This window comes from Asterias rubens, chromosome 10 (genome assembly GCF_902459465.1).
Source record: "Asterias rubens chromosome 10, eAstRub1.3, whole genome shotgun sequence".
Classification (NCBI taxonomy): Eukaryota; Metazoa; Echinodermata; class Asteroidea; order Forcipulatida; family Asteriidae; genus Asterias; species Asterias rubens.
The window spans coordinates 7,621,061-7,647,250 of NC_047071.1; the positions used below are offsets into that span (position 1 = coordinate 7,621,061).

The 26,190-nt window shown below is 37.3% G+C and overlaps 2 protein-coding genes across 3 annotated transcripts; both read left to right on the plus strand.

Annotated features, from left to right (window-relative positions):
• Positions 1 to 52: 52 nt before the first annotated feature.
• Positions 53 to 5,690, plus strand: LOC117295284. 2 transcript variants are annotated; one of them, XM_033777840.1, is made up of 5 exons: positions 286 to 554; positions 1,632 to 1,718; positions 3,887 to 4,012; positions 4,645 to 4,703; positions 5,396 to 5,690. In XM_033777840.1, exons 1-5 carry the CDS (start codon positions 449 to 451, stop codon positions 5,486 to 5,488), a joined length of 471 nt encoding a protein of 156 aa, XP_033633731.1. In that variant the 5' UTR covers positions 286 to 448; the 3' UTR covers positions 5,489 to 5,690. The 2 variants fall into 2 exon arrangements, with proteins under 2 accessions (XP_033633732.1, XP_033633731.1); XM_033777841.1 differs by lacking the exon at positions 1,632 to 1,718 and having other exon boundaries at positions 53 to 554.
• A 1,783-nt stretch (positions 5,691 to 7,473) lies between these two features.
• LOC117296139 lies at positions 7,474 to 12,754 on the plus strand. Its single transcript, XM_033779016.1, has 4 exons — positions 7,474 to 8,168; positions 10,541 to 10,666; positions 11,659 to 11,717; positions 12,493 to 12,754. Exons 1-4 carry the CDS (start codon positions 8,042 to 8,044, stop codon positions 12,583 to 12,585), a joined length of 405 nt encoding a protein of 134 aa, XP_033634907.1. The 5' UTR covers positions 7,474 to 8,041; the 3' UTR covers positions 12,586 to 12,754.
• Positions 12,755 to 26,190: the final 13,436 nt, after the last annotated feature.

Here is a 26,190-nt window from a genome sequence, read left to right on the forward strand (position 1 = left end):
TAATTTAATCTAGTTTAATCTAATCTAATCGCTTGCGAAGTATAAGAAATATTCGTGTATGTAAGACAAACTATTCACATATAGAACAACACGTATTGCTATCGTTAAAGTACTCGTAAATTAATTGGTAATGTAACTTCCTAAAGTTGACAAGAGAGCAAATGATTATGGGCTTTATGTTTATCAAGCGTACGATAGTGAAACCACGCATCGTTCGGCAGACAATGCATGATGCACACAGGGAATAATGAAAAAAAATTCCCTAAATGTGGTTGCTTATTATTATGTTGTGCAATATTAGTGTGGAAAGTCCCTTTGAGAGAGTTTGACATTGAATGAAGCAACAAAAGGTGTTTACTCAAGCTCAGCAACATAAACTATGTTGGCAATACTAATAATACCACACACACACGTCGACGAGAAGTTTAATACTTCGCGATAGTTCAAGATGGGGAAAGGATCGACATTTTTGTTTCTCTGCTTTGCCGCTCTGTACGTGGTACCAAATGGTTCTCATGCTACAAAACAGTTGATACCCAAAATTACATACTGTGGTGAGTTCATAAGTACATTGAATAGGATGTTGGTTTATTTTGTTTATAACATAATTTGATTGTACCTTTTGTGCAAATCATGTTGAGGTCCTTCATTGATTTTCGCAATGCTGGTCGTAGTTTTATTGCCGAATACGGTTGTATCTGCTAACTAGATAATCTAAATTAGTTTAAAAGCACTGTTAGTAATTACTCAAAATAATTGTTAGCATTAAAACAAACTTACTTGGTAACGAGTAATGGAGAGCTGTTGATAGTATAAAACGTTGTGAGAAATGGCTCCCCCTGAAGTAACGTAGTTTTTCGAGAAAGCAATAATTGTCCAAGAATTGATTTAGAGACCTCAATATCAGATTTTGAGGTCTCGAAATCAAGCATAATGTGTGATAAGGGTGTTTTTTCCATTTTTCTCTCGCAACTTCAACGACCAAAATTGAGCTCATATTTCCACAGGTTTGTTATTTCATGCATATGTTGAGGTACACCAAGTGGAGACTGGTCTTTGAAAATTACCAGACCAGTGTCTTTAACGAGGAGCCAACAATTATAGCCCGTTTTAGGTATGGCGGACTTAAACAATTATTCAGATTGGGTTTGGGTAAAATGTATCTTTGTATCCTCCCAAACCAATAAGGGTACTCGTAAAGTGGCTGCCATACCTCAACAAGGCTCATGGGCGACCCTCTCAACCCATCTCCTAGTGTTTTCTGGGTACTGTGCTGTTGTTGGTGCTTTTGGGGTGGGGGGGGAGCTAAAGAAATCTTCTGAAATGGCTTCATTTTCAGAACTTTTTTGTGTATGATCACATTGCTGTTTCGGGGCTAGCATAATACTGCAAAGGGAAACATATAAGCAGTCTTGTACCCTTTCACATGATTTGGATTGTAGCCTTTTGTCACAAATCGCAATTACTATCATAACAACACAACCGCCAGCTTTGCCCACACATAATGCTCTTTACTTTTGTATTCTCATTATTCGGTGGGTCATTTGGCATGCAGGGCACTTTTTTTTTAAAAGAAAGAACACAATTATGGCGAACACACTCTATACTCACGTGACTTTTCTCCCTTTTAGGCCCAGATATCAAAGTGTGGTTTGAACCAGACCCAGTGTTGCTTATTAGTGGTTTGATGGTCAATGGTTCTCTTACCATGAAAGCAGGCAAGTTCCTAGTTATTTCCTAATCAATAAATGCATATCCAAACTCACTTAGTTATTAGGCCTACTATTATAGTCGGTAATAGAGATCACATCTGCTTGAAGATTGAATCTGCTTCAATTTGATTACACCTCCAAGCTGAAAAGCATGGTGTAGGCTTAACAACCAGCTAGCTGTAAATCAACACCCAAAAACTACAAAAACAACAAAACAAAAACGAAGCCACACACTGTTGAAGCAGTTCAATGATTCAATCCGGATTCTATTCCAACTCAGTGTTGAACTCAATCTATGAAATCAATATCAAATTCGCATTTAATTCAATCACGACTTGAAACGAATAATCGAAGCAGTGTACCAAAACACCATCAACTTGTTCTTAATAATATATAATTTTGTATTATTTAAACAAAAACTCAATTGAATTCAATTTTATTTCAATTCACTGGTTTACAAAAGGGCCTCTCACGTGTAGAGGCATACAAACCAAAGATTATAGAGCGCCGCAAGGCGCAAGATGCGGAACTGAAGCTTTATCTATTGTTGGAACGTGAAATACGCATGGGCGCCATTTCAGTAAGTGACTGTTTTGTTTCCCATTGATAGGAATGGTCATTGTGTGCACTGATCTGCACAGGTCTATTGTTGTATCAAAATAGTTACTAGCCGAAATGGCGTCCAGTGGGATTTCACATTCCAGCCCGAGTTCCGCATATTGCGCCTTGCGGCGCTATATTATCTTTGATACAAACTAACAACCAATAAATAACTGTAAATAACTTAGGACATAATTCTAGGCAAACCCAGATAAGCATGCTTCGCCTGGGTGTTCGTTAAGAAAGGAGATAAACACACTTATTAGTTGTTTCATCGGTCATGTTAAAAGCTTTCAGTTTAAAAGCAAACTTCAATTACGGCTGCTGACTTGGCAATAGCCTAGTGACCAACACAAGAGGGCGGTATAACAAGGAAGCCTTAAGTTAAGAACAGGAGAGTGACACAAACAGAAACGGGAAGGACAGGAAACAAAAACAATACAGACGAGCAGAAAATAAACAAGTTAATAACGAAAACGTAATAATGAAATATGGGTTGAACGCCTTATATCATGATTCCATAATGGCACCTGGGTAAAGATTACTCTCAGACAATGTCCCATGGAGTGGGCGATGGATTTTGTTGAGGAGCTAGTGTAGGGCTACTGTGATTACATGAACATGTAACAATAGAATTATATAGGATTTGAGTCATTGCATGGTGAGGTATCAATATACATTTTGTTTGCGGTAACACCATGTGTGTATCTACTTGCCAGGTAGAGTTGTTCTTAGAGAACTGTCTTGCTTTAATCTACTGCCGCAGAGTAGATAATCGGAGGTTCGGGAGACTTCTCAGTTCTGAAAAGAACTGTCCTGCTTTTAAACTATTACCGGGGCGGATGGTATAGAAAATAGACTGCACTACTACTTTAGCTTAGAGGGTCGTAACTAACTGTACTGCCGCGGAGTCAGTTCTGAATTGGTCTCAACGTTGCGACTAGCTTGCTCTAGTCATCGTCAGGACTATAACAACATAATTGAAAGAAAGTTTGAGAGTGATCCATGTAAGCAAAGAGAGATTTTGAGATCGAACAGATGGATTTCTGTTGAATGCCGATGTATGTTTGAAAGTATGTACATACAAATACATGGTTTAATGAATAAACATTCGAATTACAGCAGCCCTGAGGCCTTTGTGTTACAAAATGTAAACAACCATATAAACGATTCAAATTACCAAGTATAGAAAGAACAATCAAGATACGTAAAGAAGCCTCAAATTATTTAGCATTAATCTAGTCAAGTAAATTTTTCCTTGTGGTCGTTAACTTAATACAATTTTTAAGTTGATGTTAGAGTTTACTTCCGTGGACTATAATAACCTAAATCCTACCGAAATCGGCTAAAAGAACACTCCAGAAGGTTAACATTAACCTCAATACAACTAACAAGAATAACTTGAAACTTAACCTCAGATCAGGAATGCTGTGCCACATGGCCCAATAATAATTTAGTAGCGAATAACATTATGTTTTTGTTATGACTATATCCTCATTGTTCTTTTGTTTACATTATAGAGTAATGATCTTTATTGTGTTGATTCTCGTTTTCCTATGGTTATTTTGATACAGCTCATAGCATGTTGATGGGAACCATAGAAGCCCATCTTGACATATGGCCATACCATCTCAAATCTATCTACTGCGAAGATGGAACGACTACTGTAGACCCTAAAGGATGTTATATGAAAAAGGGAGGTGAGTAAATTACATGTGCACAGTTTTTAATAGACCCCAAGGCAGCAGACAAACTGGGCGGTGAATCTTCCGTTCTTCAATTTAGCTCGTTTTCCTGTGATGATATGAAATAGTTAGCCAATTCGCATATTGCTTTAAAGGCAGTGGACACTATTGGTAATTGCCAAAGACTAGCCTTCACAGTTGGTGTATCTGAACATATGCATAAAATGACTAACCTGTGAAAATTTGAGCTCAATCGGTCATTAAACTTGCGAGGTAATAATGAAAGAAGAAAACACCCTTGTCACACAAAGTTGTGTGCGTTTAGATGGTTGATTTCGAGACCTCAAGTTCTAAATCTGAGGTCTCGATATCAAATTGGTGGAAAATTACTTCTTTCTCGAAAACTACGTCACTTCAGATGGAGCCGTTTCTCACAATGATTTATACCATCAACCTCTCCCCATTATTCGTCACCAAGAAAGGTTTTATGCTAATAATTATTTTGAGTAATTACCAAAAGTGTCATTATACACTTTCGGAACAGAAAAAAAAATAAAAAATTACAGATTTACAAATAACAATTGACAATTTGACTATTTCAATTGCTGGACAGGAAATATTTTGTTCATTTTATTCTACTCATACAGAGATCAGAACACTTGGATTTTGGACTGCCCTAGATGGAAGTTTTGCTTCTCTTTTCACGGTAAACATTGTAACTTGTGTTTGTCAAAATGTGTCAATCTGCATATAGCTTTCTTACTTAAGTATAGATGCAACAACAGGGTATTGAACAAGGGGATATGTCGGTTTGGCTGTGGGTAAATTTTTGAACCATGCACCCCATTCTACATTAAAACTGAATGTTAGGCCTGCAAAGTTAACTAATGAGCAGAAAACAGCCACAAGGGAGTATAACAACTTGTTGGTCCTTTCAGATTCCCTTGACAATCCGCAACACGTCGGATTTGGCCTACATGTATAGTTTGGTCTTTTTACAAAACTTAGCGAATGAAAGTATACGCATTTTGAAAGCTTGTTTAATGTGACCACGGAAAATCTGTTATAGAAAATCCTTGAACTTCAAATAACTTATATAACCAAATATGACACCTTTATTAATGAAGTCGCTCACACGAGTTCAGTTTGCAAAGCCATTCCCAACAGACCAGGAAAACGTGTTTTAGGCAGCCACACAATGAATAACCAGACATAATCTACACTTTGGAATTTACTGATCAAAATGTCAAGTTGAAACCAACGCTTCTTTTCAGAACCATCCCAACTCATTTAGAGATAGTCATTACATGATGTTTCCGCAAACCTTTCCATATCGTATTTCCACCATGCAAAGTTTCAAATCCTAAATTCTAATTTGATATTGTTCGTTTAATACAGAAGTCCGTGTGTCACGGAAATGTCACTGTTCATAATGAATATGGGGAACTGATGCTGTGCGTAAGACTAACCGTCCAAGTGAATGACGTCTAAATCACCAACAAGTCTCAGGCGAGAAGAACTACAGAACTTTCATATCATACAGATTGTCATCAAGACAGCTTTAGCTAGAAGGCTAGAATGAGAGCAAAATGAGAGATAAATTCACTTCATCATTGCACCCTTGCCCACCCCCCCCCCCAAAGCTGGTGTGTTACAAATTGTTAAAGACACTTGACACTATTGGTAATTGTCAAAGACCAGTCTTACCACTTGGTGTATCTTAACAATACGCATACAATAACAAACCTGTAAATATTTGCGCTCAATTGGTCGTCAAAAATGCGAGATATGAATGAAATAAACAACACCCTTCTCACACGAAGTTGTGTGCTTTCAGTTGCTTGATTTCGAGGCCTCAAAATCTAATTCTGAGGTCTCGAAGCCAAATTCGTGAAAAATTACTTCAGAGGGAGCCGTTTCCCACAATGCTGTATATCAAAAGCTCTCCATTACTCGTTACGACCGATTGAGCTCAAATTTTCACAGGTTTGTTATTTTATGCATATGTTGAGATACACTAAGTGAGAAGACTGGTCTTTGGCAATTACTAATAGTGTCCAGTGTCTTTAAGGTACCCTTTTCGACTTCCCAACTAGCTGGAAAAATTGTTGGGATGGCGTCATGTTTTAGAAAAAAACATTTGAAGTAAACGTAGTTTTTGAGTAGGAGGTATATATTATCACTCAACTATTATATAAGAAATGACTTCAGGCCTGAAGCATTTTATAAGGCATTTGATAGCTCACAATTTCTTTAATTGTTCTTTTACAACTTCGATGACCAATTGAACCCAAATTTTCACAGGCTTGTCTTTTTATGTATGTTGGGAAAAATCAATTTACCAAACGTATCCATGCTTTAACAAGTGTGTTTTATAAATGGGAAAACACTTTTCATGTTTTCATGATGAATAAATAAATATAATTTAATTAAAATTAATTTAATCTAGTTTAATCTAATCTAATCGCTTGCGTAAGTATAAGAAAATATTCGTGTATGTAAGACAAACTATTCACATATAGAACAACACGTATTGCTATCGTTAAAGTACTCGTAAATTAATTGGTAATGTAACTTCCTAAAGTTGACAAGAGAGCAAATGATTATGGGCTTTATGTTTATCAAGCGTACGATAGTGAAACCACGTATCGTTCGGCAGACAATGCATGATGCACACAGGGAATAATGAAAACAAATTCCCTAAATGTGGTTGCTTATTATTATGTTGTGCAATATTAGTGTGGAAAGTCCCATTGAGAGAGTTTGACATTGAATGAAGCAACAAAAGGTGTTTACTCAAGCTCAGCAACATAAACTATGTTGGCAATACTAATAATACCACACACACACGTCGATGAGAAGTTTAATACTTCGCGATAGTTCAAGATGGGGAAAGGATCGACATTTTTGTTTTTCTGCTTTGCCGCTCTGTACGTGGTACCAAATGGTTCTCATGCTACAAAACAGTTGATACCCAAAATTACAAACTGTGGTGAGTTCATAAGTACATTGAATAGGATGTTGGTTTATTTTGTTTATAACATAATTTGATTGTACCTTTTGTGCAAATCATGTTGAGGTCCTTCATTGATTTTCGCAATGCTGGTCGTAGTTTTATTGCCGAATACGGTTGTATCTGCTAACTAGATAATCTAAGTTAGTTTAAAAGCACTGTTAGTAATTACTCAAAATAATTGTTAGCATTAAAACAAACTTACTTGGTTATAACGAGTAATGGAGAGCTGTTGATAGTATAAAACGTTGTGAGAAATGGCTCCCCCTGAAGTAACGTAGTAATGGAGAGCTGTTGATAGTATAAAACGTTGTGAGAAATGGCTCCCCCTGAAGTAACGTAGTTTTTCGAGAAAGCAATAATTTTCCAAGAATTGATTTAGAGACCTCAATATCAGATTTTGAGGTCTCGAAATCAAGCATAATGTATGATAAGGGTGTTTTTTCCATTTTTCTCTCGCAACTTCAACGACCAAAATTGAGCTCATATTTTCACAGGTTTGTTATTTCATGCATATGTTGAGGTACACCAAGTGGAGCCAACAATTATAGCCCGTTTTAGGTATGGCGGACTTAAACAATTATTCAGATTGGGTTTGGGTAAAATGTATCTTTGTATCCTCCCAAACCAATAAGGGTACTCGTAAAGTGGCTGCCATACCTCAACAAGGCTCATGGGCGACCCTCTCAACCCATCTCCTAGTGTTTTCTGGGTACTGTGCTGTTGTTGTTGCTTTTGGGGTGGGGGGGAGCTAAAGAAATCTTCTGAAATGGCTTCATTTTCAGAATTTTTTGTGTATGATCACATTGCTTTTTCGGGGCTAGCATAACAATGCAAAGGGAAACATATAAGCAGTCTTGTACCCTTTCACATTATTTGGATTGTAGCCTTTTGTCACAAATCGCAATTACTATCATAACAACACAACCGCCAGCTTTGCCCACACATAATGCTCTTTACTTTTGTATTCTCATTATTCGGTGGGTCATTTGGCATGCAGGGCACTTTTTTTTAAAAGAAATAACACAATTATGGCAAACTCTATATTCACGTGGCTTTTCTCCCTTTTAGGCCCAGATTTCGAAGTGTGGTTTGAACCAGACCCAGTGTTGCTTATTAGTGGTTTGATGGCCAATGGTTCTCTTACCATGAAAGCAGGCAAGTACCTAGTTATTTCCTAATCAATAAATGCATAGCCAAACTTACTTAGTTATTAGGCCTACTATAATAGTCGGTAATAGAGATCACATCTGCTTGAAGATTGAATCTGCTTCAATTTGATTACACCTCCAAGCTGAAAAGCATGATGTAGGCTTAACAACCAGCTAGCTGTAAATCAACACCCAAAAACAACAAAAACAACAAAACAAAAACGAAGCCACACACTGTTGAAGCAGTTTAATGATTCAATCCGGATTCTATTCAAACTCAGTGTTGAACTCAATCTATGAAATCAATATCAAATTCGCATAAATTCAATCACGACTTGAAACGAATAATCGAAGCAGTGTACCAAAACACCATCAGCTTGTTCTTAATAATATATAATTTTGTATTATTTAAACAAAAACTCAATTCAATTCAATTTTATTTCAATTCACTGTTTTACAAAAGGGCCTCTTACGTGTAGAGGCATACAAACCAAAGACTATAGAGCGCCGCAAGGCGCAAGATGCGGAACTGAAGCTTTATCTATTGTTGGAACGTGAAATACGCATGGGCGCCATTTCAGCAAGTGACTGTTTTGTTTCCCATTGATAGGAATGGTCATTAATAATAATAATAATAATAATAATAATAATAAGACTTGTAATGCGCACATATCCACACTGCTGGGTGTTCAAGGCGCAGTAAACCAAAAACAAAACAAAAACAAAACACAACACAAAGAAAAACAGACACAACAAAATTAGTCATTGAAAACCTGTGACATAAGATAAGTTTTGTCTGCACTGATCTGCACAGGTCTATTGTTGTATCAAAATAGTTACTTGCCGAAATGGCGTCCAGTGGGATTTCACATTCCAGCCCGAGTTCCGCATATTGCGCCTTGCGGCGCTATATTATCTTTGATACAAACTAACAACCAAGAAATAACTGTAAATAACTTAGGACATAATTCTAGGCAAACCCAGATAAGCATGCTTCGTCTGGGTGTTCGTTAAGAAAGGAGATAAACACACTTATTAGTTGTTTCATCAGTCATGTTCAAAGCTTTCAGTTTAAAAGCAAACTTCAATTACGGCTGCTGACTTGGCAACAGCCTAGTGACCAACACAAGAGGGCGGTATAACAAGGAAGCCTTAAGTTAAGAACAGGATAGTGACACAAACAGAAACGGGAAGGACAGGAAACAAAAACACGGATACAGACGAGCAGAAAATAAACAAGTCAATAACGAAAACGTAATAATGAAATATGGGTTGAACGCCTTATATCATGATTCCATAATGGCACCTGGGTAAAGATTACTCTCAGACAATGTCCCATGGAGTGGGCGATGGATTTTGTTGAGGATCTAGTGTAGGGCTACTGTGATTACATGAACATGTAACAATAGAATTATATAGGATTTGAGTCATTGCATGGTGAGGTATCAATATACATTTTGTTTGCGGTAACACCATGTGTGTATCTACTTGCCAGGTAGAGTTGTTCTTAGAGAACTGTCTTGCTTTAATCTACTGCCGCGGAGTAGATAATCGGAGGCTCGGGAGACTTCTCAGTTCTGAAAAGAACTGTCCTGCTTTTAAACTATTACCGGGGCGGATGGTATAGAAAATAGACTGCACTACTACTTTAGCTTAGACGATCGTAACTAACTGTACTGCCGCGGAGTCAGTTCTGAATTTGTCTCAACGTTTCGACTAGCTTGCTCTAGTCATCGTCAGGACTATAACAACATAATTGAAAGATAGTTTTAGAGTGATCCATGTAAGCAAAGAGAGATTTTGAGATCGAACAGATGGATTTCTGTTGAATGCCGATGTATATTTGAAAGTATGTACATACAAATACATGGTTTAATGTAGAAACGTTCGAATTACAGCAGCCCTGAGGCCTTTGTGTTACAAAATGTAAACAACCATATAAACGATTCAAATTACCAAGTATAGAAAGAACAATCAAGATACGTAAAGAAGCCTCAAATTATTTAGCATTAATCTAGTCAAGTCAATTTTTGCTTGTGGTCGTTAACTTAATACAATTTTTAAGTTTATGTTAGAGTTTACTTCCGTGGACTATAATAACCTAAATCCTACCGAAATCGGCTAAAAGAACAAGGAAATGATTTAAAAAAACACCTCTACACTTCAGAAGGTTAACATTAACCTCAATAAAACTAACAAGAATAACCTGAAACTTAACCTCAGATCAGGAATGCTGTGCCACATGGCCCAATAATAATTTAGTAGCGAATAACATTGTGTTTTTGTTATGACTATATCCTCATTGTTCTTTTGTTTACATTATAGAGTAATGATCTTTATTGTGTTGATTCTCGTTTTCCTATGGTGATTTTGATACAGCTCATAGCATGTTGATGGGAACCATAGAAGCCCATCTTGACATATGGCCATACCATCTCAAATCTATCTACTGCGAAGATGGAACGACTACTATAGACCCTAAAGGATGTTATATGAAAAAGGGAGGTGAGTAAATTACATGTGCACAGTTTTTAATAGACGCCAAGGCAGCAGACAAACTGGGCGGTGAATCTTCCGTTCTTCAACTTAGCTCGTTTTCCTGTGATGATATGAAATAGTTAGCCAATTCGCATATCGCTTTAAAGGCAGTGGACACTATTAGTAATTGCCAAAGACTAGCCTTCACAGTTGGTGTATGAACATGAACATTGGTGTATGAACATATGCATAACATAAATAATCTGTGAAAATTTGAGCTCAATCGGTCATCAAACTTGCGAGGTAATAATGAAAGAAGAAAACACCCTTGTCACACAAAGTTGTGTGCGTTTAGATGGTTGATTTCGAGACCTCAAGTTCTAAATCTGAGGTCTCGATATTAAATTGGTGGAAAATTACTTCTTTCTCGAAAACTACGTCACTTCAGAGGGAGCCGTTTCTCACAATGTTTTATACCATCAACCTCTCCCCATTACTCGTCACCAAGAAAGGTTTTATGCTAATAATTATTTTGAGTAATTACCAATAGTGTCATTATACACTTTCGGAACAAAAAAAAGAAACAAATCACAGATTTACAAATAACTTACAGGGTTTACAGAAGGTAATGGTGAAAGACTTCTCTTGAAATATTATCCCATGAAATGCTCTTACTTTTTGAGAAAACATTAAAACAATTATCAATTCTCGTTGTCGAGAATTACGGATTTATTTTAAACAGTACAGTCATTACACGGCGAAACGTGCGGAAACAAGGATGGGTTTTCCCGTTATTTTCTCCTGACTTCAATGACCGATTGAGCCTAAATTTTCACAGGTTTGTTATGTTATATACAAGTTGTGATACACGAAGTGTGGGCCTTTGGACAATACTGTTTACCGAAAGTGTCCAATGGCTTTAACAACGCTAAAAGCTGCTTTGATATTAACAATTGACAATTTGACTATTTCAATTGCTGGACAGGAAATCTTTTGTTAATTTTTGTCTACTCATACAGAGATCAGAACACTTCGAAGTCGGCTTGCCCTAGATGAAAGTTTTGCTTCTCTTTTCACGGTAAACATTGTAACTTGTGTTTGTCAAAATGTGTCAATCTGCATATTTTAGCTTTCTTATTTAAGTATAGATGCAACAACAGGGTATTGAACAAGTATGTCGGTTTGGCTGTGGGTAAATTTTTGAACCATACCACCCCATTCTACATTAAAACTGAATGTTAGGCCTGCAAAGTTAACTAATGAGCAGAACACAGCCACAAGGGAGTATAACAACGTGTTGGTCCTTTCAGATTCCCTTGACAATCCGCAACACGTCGGATTTGGCTACATGTATAGTTTGGTCTTTTTACAAAACTTAGCGAATGAAAGTATACGCATTTTGAAAGCTCCATGCGATTACGTGATGTAGCATTTTCAACAACCTTGTTTAATGTGACCACGGAAAATCTGTTATAGAAAATCCTTGAACTTCAAATAACTTATATAACCAAATATGACACCTTAATAAAGTCGCTCACACGAGTTCAGTTTAGTCGAAACGGTTGGGATTTGTTTTTCAACAGTTTAAATGTGACGAAGACTGCAAAGCCATTCCCCAATAGACCAGGAAAACGTGTTTTAGGCAGCCACACAATGAATAACCAGACATAATCTACACTTTGGAATTTACTAATCAAAACGTCGAGTTGAAACCAACGCTTCTTTTCAGAACCACCCCAACTCATTTAGAGATAGTCATTACATGGTGTTACCGCAAACCTTTCCATATCGTATTTCCACCATGCAAAGTTTCAAATCCTAAATTCTAATTTGATATTGTTCGTTTAATACAGAAGTCCGTGTTTCACGGAAATGCCACTCTTCATAATGAATATGGGGAACTGATGCTGTGCGGAAGACTAACCGTCCAAGTGAATGACGTCTAAATCACCAACAAGTCTCAGGCGAGAAGAACTACAGAACTTTCATATCATACAGATTGTCATCAAGACAGCTTTAGCTAGAAGGCTAGAATGAGAGCAAAATGAGAGATAAATTCACTTCATCATTGCACCCTTGCCCACCCCCCCCCCAAAACAATGGTGTGTTACAAATTGTTAAAGACACTTGACACTATTGGTAATTGTCAAAGACCAGTCTTAACATACGCATACAATAACAAACCTGTAAATATTTGCGCTCAATTGGTCGTCAAAAATGCGAGATATGGATGAAATAAAAAACACCCTTCTCACACGAAGTTGTGTGCTTTCAGATGCTTGATTTCGAGGCCTCAAAATCTAATTCTGAGGTCTCGAAGCCAAATTCGTGAAAAATTACTTCAGAGGGAGCCGTTTCCCACAATGCTGTATATCAACAGCTCTCCATTACTTGTTACCAAGTAAGTTTTTATGCTAAAAACTATTGTGAGTAATTACCAATAGTGTCCACTGCCTTTAAGTGGAAATGCTTAAACAGCTACCTGAGCGGAATGTTTTCAACAGAAATTGTATTTTTACTTGTTTATAATGCACTTGTTTACCATTTTAATGTAATTTTGATATGTGTACACTTCTGAACTTTTCGTAATTATCGACTAAAAAATCAGGCCCCTGTCTAAAGGTTTTTTGGAAAACTAAAAACACTTCTGCCGTTGAGAGCGGGCGTCAAAGGACAATGCCGCTGACGTCATTTGTGGGAGTTTGCTTTGTTATACATCCACGCTGCAACAAAGCGGCTTTATCTACTTATGACGTTTTGAGAGTGATTACGTAACGGGGCTTTTCGCAAATCTCGCAGAAAAGCTCTGGACAAGGGCATACAAAAATATTGTTTTTTTACACAATTGAAACCTATTCGTAATCATATGACTAGATTTCCTTATTCATCGAAAACATTTTAAGTGGAATTCAGCAAAGTGCACGACTTGACATTTTCGTTCAAGCAGGTCTTTTAAAGAGAAGTATTTTCCCCTGAAAATGGGATCTATCCACTAACCCAAGGGTGACCCAGTAATTGGTTCTAAAAAACTAGACGCGTTTTGATTTTAGATTTTTTACGAATTGGACAAAAATGCAGACATTATAAATCTATTTCTGCAGGGTCAGAATTGAACCTGATTTCTAGTTCCAGATCCGTTTCAGGCAGGGTCAAGCTGGCCTGGAAAATGGAAAAAGGGATACCAACTCGGATTCCTTGTTATTTTGGACAACTTTCTTGGTCATTTTGAGAAAGATTCTGATTGATACGGACACAGGTATAGGTCAAGCCCTACGGGACGTGGATCTGGGTAAATTTGGACCATTGTTTTTAGAGTGTATGGAAACAATACGATATTGAATTTGGAACGAAAATTGGAGGGGGGGGGGGGGACACTTGTGTAAATTTTTTCCGATGACAATAGTTTTGTAATTGTGTTCAAAGCATTTTCATTTCTATAATCTGTACACGAATGGTAAGCTTTTCCCGTACCGCAACAGGATTTCAGGCAACATGAACTAGTCTGGAAAAATCGTATCACTTGGTCCCCCCTCCTTAGATGGAACATCTGGTAAATAAACAGCGCAGATAATTTTCAAAAAAAGCTAATCGACGTGCGAGAAGAAAGGTCAGAGACAAATTCACATTGTAAAAGTTTTTAGGTGTTCGTGCATGTCAGCACGAACACCTATTGTTTTTGTTCCGTTTTTTTTTCTTCTCCATCTTCTTCTTCTTCTTCACCATCAACTCTTCTCTACAGCATAACTCAAGATTCAAGCCAAACTGAACCTTGAAACTCATCAGACAATTGAACCTCAGTACGAAGAGACGGCACAGTTTTCATTACGTCATGATGACGTCATTAGGTGTCAAATTACAAGGTTTTTAAAGTTGAAAAGGGACCATTTTCGTTTTGCTGTATCTCAACGAATATGAAAGCTATGATGTTCAAAGTTTTCGCATCTGATAGACCAAGACTGGGGCAACATTTAAAAAGTTAATGCCAAAATCGTACGACCTTAGCATCCGGGTCGTTACCCTGGGTCGAAGTTCACCTTCGGGTTTTTTTCGTCAAAAAACAACTTTCGAGCTTTTCTACGGAATAACTCAAGATTGAGATTGAATGGAATGTTGAAACTCAACAGGTAGTTGAACCTCAGTATCAAGACAACACATATTTAATTACGTCATTATGACGTCATCGGGAATTGAATTACGTTAGATCAAAGTTTAATATTTGTAAAAATCATAACTCAAAAACTATGATTCGGATTTTGACAATCTACACATCATCGGATAGATCATTAAAAGTTGGACAAATGTTTCACAGAACACGTAAAATATTTTTAATACTTCTAGTGCAAAACGAAAGTTGAAAATTTCATAAAATCTTATCGTATTCATGTTTTTAAAACTACTGATCATTTCAACGTAATTTTTGTTTCAGATTGTAAAACAGCAATCCCGCTCAATCTTTTGCACAGAAATAACAAAATTTGGACCTTTACATCAGTCGAAAAGGGACGTCAAAGCACCTGTTGACCCACGCGTTTACCCCATTTTGATCAACAACGCACGCTATGTACGCTATGCAGTGCAAGCGCCGAGTTTTTTGGGGGGAATTCCCAAAAGTGCTCTCTTTAGTCCAGCGAAAGAGGGCGCTGTAACGTTTTTAGTAACATCGAGCGCTGAGTGAATCGCGGTGAATCGCAATAGTTGAGTAATAATGAACAACGTCTCGCACCAAAACTACAAGTAGGAATACATTTGCATTGATGTTATAAGATACATTATACACCTTCAGATAGTCCATCACATAATTATAAAATGTTTACAAGTCATACATCAGCTGAAAGGTTTTAATGAACTAGTCAGGATCTACACAAATGAAATCAGTTTAAACTTGGCTTCTTGTTCAAACGTACCAGAGGTTGAAAATAATTGGTCAAAGAAAAATAATTTCACAACCACACATTTGATTTTTTATATATTTATACGTCATTGGGTAGGTATGTAACAACTTAAGAAACGATACACAACATTGACTATTAAACCTTGACCTCCAGTTAAACAGGAAGATGCAGTTAATTATTTGAAAAAATATTACTCCAGAACCAGAAATTAGTTGTTTATTATCTGAACGTCGTAAGATAAGGCTTTGAAAAATATTTACTAACGCTATAATTTGTGACCTGAAAAAATTGTCTTCCGGTTCAAACCGGATGTTTAAATTTTATATTTGAAAAAAATCATAACATCTGAACCATACATTGGATTTTTTCAATCTATGCATCATCTGAAAGGTCTTAATAGACTTATCACGTGCTATACAATATGCGACCCTGTTTGACCTTGACTTCCAGTTAAAGTTGGAAATTGATATATAATGTTTGAAAAATAAAAAAAAACCTAAACCACATGATTTGATTTTTATCATCTATACGTCAAAAGAAAGAACTCAAAAGACATCACCAACGCTACCAAGTGCGACCTCATTTGACAGTACTTTCCGGTTCAAAACGGAAGTTGAAACTTTATATTTAAAAAATCATAACTTCTAAACCAAATATTGGATTTTTACAACCCATCCATCATTTAAAAAGTCTTAATAAACTTATCACGCGCTACATAAAAAGTAACCCCTATTTGACCTTTTATCCGATGCAAACCGGAAGTTGGTGTTTAATTTGTAAAAAAATCATAACTCCTTAACCAGTCATTGGATTGATGAGGTAAAATGTTGTCACCAATTCATTCACTCACTCACCACGAACACCTTGTTTTTGTAGTAAACAAAAACTGTACATGTACCTCTATAGTTTTTTTTTTTTTTGTTTTTTTTTTACAAATACCGCGCAACATGAAGGCCTTTTACATTTTCCCGGAATTTACATTCCTCTCCCATAAAAGCGTCGACCAGACCTAGCTGATGGGCTTGATTGCCTCACTGCCTGATGAACATCATCACGATTGATGACGAGGGGTTCAACATAAATCACAATGGTTGACTTTAGAAATCCAGGAACCAGCGGATTATTGTCATGCATACAGCGCCCTTTTCGAAACCACGGCTTGGCCCCGCGGTTGTTTTGAAAATTGCACGTGATTTGCGTATACGCGCTCTGAAGCTGATGTGGAGCCTGAAGCCGAAATCCAAAGCCGAAGCCGTGGTTTCGAAAAAGACCTTTTAGTTTCTGTATTTCTGAGCATGCGCACATAACTAAAAGCGATGGGCTTACCTCGTGAGTCTGCTGCCATCTGTAGTGTTACCCAAAGGTCTCACATTATGAAAAAAAAATATGTTCATTGCATTTTCCTAGTTTTTGTTAAAATATATGTGATCAATAATATTGAGTCAAGGATTGTAGACGTCCCCATACATGTAGAAATAACAAAACATTTTGTATCGTCTCAGAGACAATGTTTGTTCTAACTTGACAGTTTAAAACTGATCCACGTAAAGTAAATAATACACATAGGATAAAGTCACAAAGTGCACGGAGAGACAACGTTTGAGTATTACTGATACTGACGTGGTGACGTCACATACAGACGGCAGAAGCTCGGCTGTTTATACATGCAAATAATAACATTCAAATATTAGTGTCAGAAAAATTGGTAGTTCTTGTCAGCAGTGAGATGATTGCTTAATCGCGTCAGACTGACGACCTGATTACGGGAACGTCAAAACATGGCTGGTTATATTAGCGCGGCCGTATGGACAGTATTTGATTCCTGTTTACACAGGCATGCGTTAGCGTTTGACCCATGCGGTCCTAGCTAAGGCGGCCCCCTTCAGATGTGCAGAGACCAGGGGTTTATTAGTTTGGATTTCGCGGCTTTTCGCGCCAATTGTGCACTGCTTTGTAAACAGCCCAGGGGTTGCGTGGCGAGGGGACCGTACTCCGCTTAGACCATGCTGCCTCGGGGTGATGTCGAACGCGCTATTAATCATGGCACTTTCATTGCTTTTTTGTTTGAATGATTGCCGTCCCGTCTTCTACTCTAAACTGTTCAGTGACTGTGTGGATCCCGTCATGTTGTCAGCCTATCCCCGCTTATGTATACATAAGACCAAGTTTCACTTTTAAGAGACAATACAGAATTATAAGAACAATATTTGACGAGTCTTTGGTGTTCTTGTCGTACATCTAGCTTCATGAAGCATAATAATAATATTGTAATTGTTGCTTTTCGCGTTTGTTAGTGAGTGTGGCATTTGTTGCAGTGCGCGTAGTTTATGTGTTTAGCGTGACTAACAAAACACTCGGTGTTGGTGTATTAGTAGTACTTATTAATCATTGATAAAGAAGACCAATAGGGCCTACCAATAATTACAAACAATCACAATAATGCACACTTCAATTCTAATGATTCGTAATAGACAAAGTGGTTTTCACTCGTTTTTCTTGCACTTTTCTGAGTCTCTCCTTTACTGGCATCATATCTAAAGAGTGGGCAAGAACTAAAACGAAAACGATAAAAATGCACGCCCTCGATTGGTTGAATACGGAATACAGCCAAGCTTATTCAACCAATTGAGGGCGTGCATTTTTAGCATTGTAGTTTTCGTTCTCGTTATCGGGGCCTGTCTGTGTACGAGTCAATTCCTTGGATACAGCGGACCAATCTATGTTTTAAACAATTCAGTGGGTGAACGACCTTGCCCTGACTACTCAAACTTTAGATTGAGTTTATCAAGCGTCCTCTCACAGAAAAAGTGGGGTTTTAAACTAAATTCATAGCCAGAGTATTAAAAGTGTACTCGGAGTCAAAACTATTGTATTTGTATTTCTAAAGAATGTTATTGTGTTCTTTTCACAAAAGTTGAACAAACTATAGCGATTTTCTTTAACATTCATAACTTTTTTGAACGCTGAGATTTACCGATATATTTTCTTGAATGTTGTTAAGCATTGTTTGATTATTTACCCTTCATCCTTTATTATTTCGATAATGTTTGGGTGATCATTTGTGTTACCATCTTTTGATGCTTTCTGTATGTAATAAATGGTTAAAGGTCATTCTCTTTTGTATTTGTATGGATTTTTAAATCATGTTACCGGTGTATGCATCCTTGATTTGGGCTAGTCGGCCGCCATGTTTGCTTTTTAATACATATAATATATATAATATCGTTTCTAATAGCCATTTTTAAGTGACAACAGCGCCCTCTATAAAGCAAATCGTTTGCTACAACCACTTCTCAATTGGTGGTTTCGGCTGTTGCTACGGCTAGATCACACAAAGACCTTTTTCTTCAAATCACATCTGGAGCCTACGGCAAATTACCATTTCTAAAGTTGCTGTATTTGGACACAACTTCAAACTGTTGTAAATAGGCAAACTGTTCGTACTTAAACATACTCAATCTTGTCTGCAACTGTCAACGACCGACACAAATTGAAAGGAGTAAGCACGTCCTAACCAACAGAAAAGGTTTCAGAACTTACCACTGTCAAGCTAGAAGTGTTTTCCTGCCAAAAGTAGGACTATCTAACGTCTGTAAAATTGACGTCTCTTGATCACAGTAATGCGTTTGATAAATTAATAATAAATCTTATTTCAAAGGTTTTTTTCCATACGACATCAAGAGAGTGAAAGGAAGTCGCCAGTAGGCCTGTTTCGTTATATTGACACTCTCAAGCCGCTGGCTGAAAACTATAAAATAATGGATGGTTTTTTCTTCATGTTTTCTTGCCTAACAATACGTTGCCAAGGAAATACAACATTGTGTGGCAGGTATTTTCTACAGTGAGCCGGGGCTGTGCGGCTGATGTTGCTATACTTCACGGGTGAATGCTCACCCAGGGCAAGTGGTTAGACGGATCTGTGATAGGTGGTGGTAGCAGGGCGCCAATCCTGTCTATATTAATACAAAAGAGCCACTGACAGCACTGTTGAAGTTTTCAAGCTGACAAAAGCCTTTGGCAAATCTTCAAGATTTCTCTCTCAAATCGTTTTGATCATCTTTTTGTTTTCGTTTAGTTCAGAGAGTCTTTTATGGCAATCTCATGCGTCAATGAATCCCAACATTAATCAGGAGACAGTTGAAGATCGTAAAAGGAAACAAGAAAAACGCACCAGGATGCGCTTCTGGGAAATAACAATCTCTTCTTTTTAAAGTGCAGTTATTATTGAAGACAGTATGGACACTATTGGTAATAACTCAAATTAATTATTGACATAAAACCTTTTTTGGTGACGAGTAATGGGGAGAGGTTGAAAAACATTGTGAGAAACGGCTCCCTCTGAAGTGCCATAGTTTTCGAGAAAGAAGTAATTTTCCACGAATTTGATTTCGAGACCTCAGATTTAGAACTTGAGGTCTCGAAATCAAGCATCTGATCAACGCACACAAATTTGTGTGACATGGGTGTTTTTTTCTTTCATTATTATCTCGCAAGTTCGATGATCGATTGAGGTCAAATTTTCACAGGTTTGTTATTTTATGTATTTGAGATACACCAACGGTGAAGGCTTGTCTTTTACAAATACCAATAGTGTCCATTGCCTTTAAGAAATGTGGAATTTTTTCAAGTATAGACATTATACAAGGGCTGACTTGGTTGCATTCTTCTCGGTCATGTCAATGTGATTCAAACCGAGGCGGGAATGACAAAGAGGACGTACCCACAATAAATTATTCCGGTAGGATTCGAACCCATGACCAACCATTCTTGTTCCAAATCCATGGCTCCTCTGAATTCTACTATTGATAAATGTGAAAAAGACCAGTGATGGGGAATCACTTACTTCATTAAAACTCTAATAAGTAAACTTGTTGGGTCAAAGTAAAAGAAAAACACTTATCACTGCTTATTGATGCAATCAAAATACACCAAAATATGAACATGGCAAAGTGGCTATTAAAGGCTTACTATACAGCATTCCAGTTTGTTCGTCTGGTACGTTTAACAAACGTAGTGTTTATTGGTGTACTTTCCCCCTTAGCCGCAATTTGAATGCTCGAGCTTTTGAATAAAGACATTATAATGTTATCAACACTGAATGGACACTATTGGTAATTACTCAAAATAATTGTTAGCTTAAAAACTTGCTTGGTAACGAGAAATTGAGAACTGCTGATAATAAACAATATTATGAGAAACGGCTCCCTCTGAAGAACGTAGTTTTTGAGAAAGATGTAATTTCACACTCAATTAATATACTTCAGGCCTGAAGCCTTTTATTATGCATCTTATAACACACAAATTAGTGCAACAAGGGAGTTTTTTTTAAATGCATTATTCTCTTGCAACTTCGATGACCAATTGAGTAAAAATGTTCACAGCTTTGACATACCAAAGGTGTCCAGAGCCTTTAACAACTTTACGAGAGCGGGGCTTGAACCTGCGACGAAGATATTGACAAAATAGAGAGACCGCTAACCAAGCTCTGATGGTTCAGTTGGTAGAGCGCTGGCATGTAAATTTGCAGGTCGCAGGTTAAAATCTCGCTCTCATTAATGTTCGTAGTTCAGTCAGAAGTATGCTCATTTATTCACAATTATTTTCAAAGTCTATTTTGTTTATTAATTGCATATATGTGTCTATGAACTATCATCATCTACCGTGCATTCAAGGAGCTACGTTGTATACGCGTGACATTCGTGCTTTTCCCTTTTTGTGCACTGAAACTTTGATTTAAAAAGTGGCAATCTTTTTGCAAATACAATTTGATAACCCCCAGTAATTGCACGTAAATGGTTTCCCCTATTGTCTCCGAAGTAACGTGCAGCCTTATTAGTGTGTTACAATAATTGTTCTGATTGAGTGTTAATGCTCGTTCCTATAGCTGCTCGTTGAACGAACCATTCCCGCCGTGTAAGCCGCTGAAGCTCACGCTCCCCTAACCCGAGGGTAGCTGCACTTTATCCACAGCTCCACGTAGACCATACATAACGGGATTTACATCATGTAAAATAGCCAAACATCATGTAAGTCTGATTCAATTATTGTTCATTTCGTTACGCTCAGTAAGCACATTTTCCCGAGTCAACCCTGGACAGGTACTGAGTAATAGTTATGCACACTGCTTGTAATGCGCTCATAAAATTACTTTTACAAAATCTTCTGGAATCCTTTTAACCTGCCAATAGGCATTCCTTTCATCTTAAAGGTTTTTAAACCAGCGTTGGGTATGATTAGTGATGTTCGTAAACCAGCTATGCACCACTTTATAACAGTTGGTAATAACAGTGAGTTATGATGGCAAATAATAGGGTCAACGATGACGTAGTTTCCAAAGAAACTGCATACAAAAAAACCCATAAGGAACATGTTATTTCCAGTTACACATCTTTTGACAACTATTTTGATATGAAACAATATTCATGTAGTCATATTGGTTTTTACTGTGCTAGGCTTCGCATCTAGGCCTAAATGCCCAAATCATTCAATATGAAAGTTATCCTCAAATGGGCCATACAAAGAAGTTCATCCACTCCTATCGATACAAATATTGCGGGGTGACATAACGAGTTGAGCTAAGGTTAATATAGATTTAGGTCACGAAAAGATCATTTTAAAATGTCTAGGTTTAGCTGCATGCTTTGATCTCTTATATTATCACTTGACATACTTGAAGTTTGGCAATTTTTTTCACTTTGGCACTGGCCCGTATGGAAGGAAACTCAAAATGCTACAGCATTTATATATATTTCTTAATATATATCTTTTTTTTTCACTTTTCCTGAAGGATTTTTTGTAACCGCTTTGTTAACGCTTTTATCAGACCAAATATAAATTCTGAAAACCCCAAAAATGTCAGCAATCATTGGCAGTATACGGGGAATAAAAGAGAATATGAAGGATCCTAACACTGTCAATAACTCTGTACACAACTCGCTCAATTCTTAAGATCTTGTTTCAGAACCAGCCTCTCTCTCTATACAAGAAGCAACATCAGGTAGAAGTCATCAACAGTGTCTTCCAAACGCGATGTAACACAAGTATTACAATCCTCAAACCATTTGTGCCTTTTCTTATCTCGAGGGCTGCATATTAGTTGTTGTGTTTCTGTACCAATGCACTTCCTCCACTGACTTTTATGTCCTCTAGCAATGTAACAGAATTGGTTGCACCCGTCAGCTCGGCTCACATCAATGTGTGCTTTCCGTAGTTCCATTTAATTTCCCGATTCCTATTAACTTGCCGTGCAATAAACCATGTTTCTCAGCGGGGTCTGGCCAAACAAATACAGCGAATCTCCTGCACTGATCTGTCGGTGTTTTCTCGGCTGAGAAAGAAGCGCCAGTTATTGCTGCACACGGAAAAAGAAAAAAAAGTCTCCAGAATTTGTTTTACAATAAGAGAAATTCACCGCTAAATTTGATTTGGGGCTTGCAGTATAAATAGAAGAAACGTCTGCACCTCGACTGTTGGACAGAGTGGCGGCTGTGAGGATGTATTGAGTATAAGAGAAGAAAATTGTTCTCGTCATCTTAAAAATGAAGATGATGTTGATTGGTTGTGTCAGAAATGAACAAATTAGAAGTCAGCAACTTACGGTATTAATAAGGCGCCACTTCAACAAATAACTTCACTCTGAAATAAATTAACACACTGGAAAATTCATCTGTATAGTCCGAATGCAATTTCCTTAAACATTGCACGAAATTCATTCCCAAATGAATGTAATAAGTGCACTGTGTTTCCTTGAGAACGTGAGAGTCTTTGAATTTTCTCGTTGGTAAAATCACACTGCTTTGAACATCAACTGCTCGTAACATACATAACCTGTTTCTTATAAAGAAAAGTGTTATTATGAAGTGTTCATTAAAGCAAATGGCTTTGATTTCCTTAACCGAATAAAGTAGATTACCACTGTGGTGATGATACTAAGATTAATCACAGTTCGGGCTTGCGGCTGACCCCCAGGAACGAAATAGCGCAACAAAACCGCCGGAAATATTGTCATTTTTACCAGCTCCAGTGAGTTTCCTGCATGATTTGTAACCGTTCCCGGTCTTCGGGTTATATTAATATCGTTCTGAACGGGGGTTTGGGGGCCGAAAAGAAGCCGCTTGAACTTTAATATCTTCATTGCCTCTACGGTAGCACTACGGCGAAGTTGCAGCAGCAGCGCGAATATCCAAAGATGCCCCGGGGGCTAAGGAGCGATCACTCCCGGTAAGGATCACTCTCCAGCCTGCTCGATTTCCTGACGACGAGGAGTTTGCGGGATAAGATAAGTATCTCTGTATTGTTACTTATCCCTATTTTTAATCTAGCGGACTATAGTGGGAAATGACGCACCCTGATATACAGCTAACGTATATTTGGGTGGACTCGAGGAATTGAGAAGAATAATTAAATGGAGACTATTGATAATGAAATAAGCTCATACCGGCATCTGGTTCTCTCCAATGAGTATAAAAATCTGGGGTATTATTTACATAAAGAACAATTTATTGAATTTGATGTGCAATGTAGCCTTTTTCAACGCAATCCAATCGATTTGGCCACTCTATAAAAGGACGCACAATGTTAATATTAGATTAAACAAATAAACAAGTAAAGAGTTGAAGTTCCGATCACACGGAGTCGATTCTATCCACATAGTGGGCGGTTGTTACGAATAAATACGTCATTTATAAGGAAATTGTCAAAAAGTGGTTATCGAAATTCGTTCTCCGTCAGCTATTTAATTATTCAAAACACAACGTTGTGTATAGTGTTAATAATACACTTTGAAAAGGACTAACATTTCGTGATCGATTGGTTTTGTTCCTAAGGTTGGGGATCTTAAAACTGTTTAAAAAAAAACTAAAAAGAAAACTGTTATCAAGATGGAAACTTACATTACCATTGCAATACACTTGGACTTGATTCTCATGAAGTCATTAAAGACCCCTTACATCAAACTTTTTGCTTGAGTATCTATCAATTAAACGGCGTATCTGATATTCTCCTTGATTTGGAATAACAATGAATTTGAAATAAATGATTATATCTCAAGCAATATTTGAGCTATAAATGTGTCAGGTGCTGTCTTTCATATTATTTACCAGCGACCCATCATCTTCCAAATTAGAAGAAAACGATGCTTTGTAATAAATGCATGGGAAGAAAACAATACGACACAAACCTATCTTTCTTTGAAAATGTTTGTGCTATAAGATGAATGATATTTGGCCACGTGCAATCGAACAAAGTTTACCATCAGTTTCAAGTGATCCACAACAACTTCAAACAAACAAATTAAAGGCAGTGGACACTTTTGGTAATTGTCAAAGACTAGCCTCCACAGTTGGTGTATCTCAACATATGCATGAAATAACTAACCTATGAAAATTTGAGCTCAATCGGTCATCAAAGTTGCGAGATAATAATGAAAGAAAAAACATCCTTGTCACACGAAGTTGTGTGCGTTTAGATGGTCGATTTCGAGACCTCTAGTTCTAAATCTGAGGTCTCGAAATCAAATTCGCGGAAAATTACTTCTTTCTCGAAAACTATGGCACTTCAGAGAGAGCCGTTTCTCACAATGTTTTATACCATCAATCTCTCCCTATTACTCGTTACCAAGTCAAGTTTTATGCTGATAATTATTTTGAGTAGTTACCAATAGTGTCCACTGCCTTTAAACACTCGACAGTATTGTTTATCAACGGGCATGTTTATTGTCATTTGGTGGAACTAGATATGATCCATAAACATTGATTCTCAAAACTCCTTTTGAAGACTACGAACTATATATACTATATATATTAACCAGTCAGCACCACATGGCTCATGAAACCTGAGCTGCGAACCGCCTATGCTTTTTGAATGATTACAGAGCGGTAAACTAACAGAATTTAACCAAAACTTCTTTAATATCCTTGCCGACGAAACATGCCGTCAGTCGGGCTCTGGTCAACGCCCGATTCCCGCTCCTAAGAAATGAAAGTCCAGACCGAGCTTCTCTAGATTATATACTGTTACATTTTCGCTTTTTATTTCTGCCAGAAAGAGGCGTATAACCTGATCTAACCCGAGATTTAAGCAAATTGGATAAGGACAAAGTGTTTTCTATCCGCGGCTAAAAGCCTTCCCGCGACCGTGACGTTTGCCCCCGGGTACTATCCTGCGAATCGGTGTATTAGAGTCAACACCATTTTGCTAAGATTGCACTAATCGGATCAACTTGGTTCTGGGTTTTGCGGATAAACTTTACCTTATCGATATGAGAGATAATTGAGCAGACACCTCCAACACTGATCGTGTTTCTTCCCACTCTCTGTGTGTAACATTCCTCAGATGAACACTACCGCCTTTGTTGATTAGTCACTTGGCGGTTTCAATCCGTCTAAACGATGGAAATCAAATGAATGCTGTGTCTCTTTTAATATAATTGGTAAATAAATCACATGGTTGAAGTAGAAGAATACTTAATATTACGAACAAGAAACAATTTTCTGAGAGTACAATAACGTTTCATTATGATAATTGAAAGCATTAATTGACGTTAATAACAGTGTTTGTGAATTATGGCCAATTTAATACCGTTCTTATCGTTCAAAATTTGAATTTAGTATTAAATATTTGAACCCAATCCGGGTACCAATGAGTTTTATTTTAAAGCAG

Bases quoted from the DNA above. Each gene is read 5' to 3' on its own strand.
- LOC117295284 (XM_033777840.1), top strand. From the start codon at position 449: ATGGGGAAAGGATCGACATTTTTGTTTCTCTGCTTTGCCGCTCTGTAC. The intron at 555-1,631 runs GTGAGTTCATAA...TCTCCCTTTTAG, and splicing joins ACCCAAAATTACATACTGTG to GCCCAGATATCAAAGTGTGG. The intron at 1,719-3,886 runs GCAAGTTCCTAG...ATTTTGATACAG, and splicing joins TTCTCTTACCATGAAAGCAG to CTCATAGCATGTTGATGGGA.
- LOC117296139 (XM_033779016.1), top strand. From the start codon at position 8,042: ATGGCAAACTCTATATTCACGTGGCTTTTCTCCCTTTTAGGCCCAGAT. The intron at 8,169-10,540 runs GCAAGTACCTAG...ATTTTGATACAG, and splicing joins TTCTCTTACCATGAAAGCAG to CTCATAGCATGTTGATGGGA. The intron at 10,667-11,658 runs GTGAGTAAATTA...CTACTCATACAG, and splicing joins ATGTTATATGAAAAAGGGAG to AGATCAGAACACTTCGAAGT.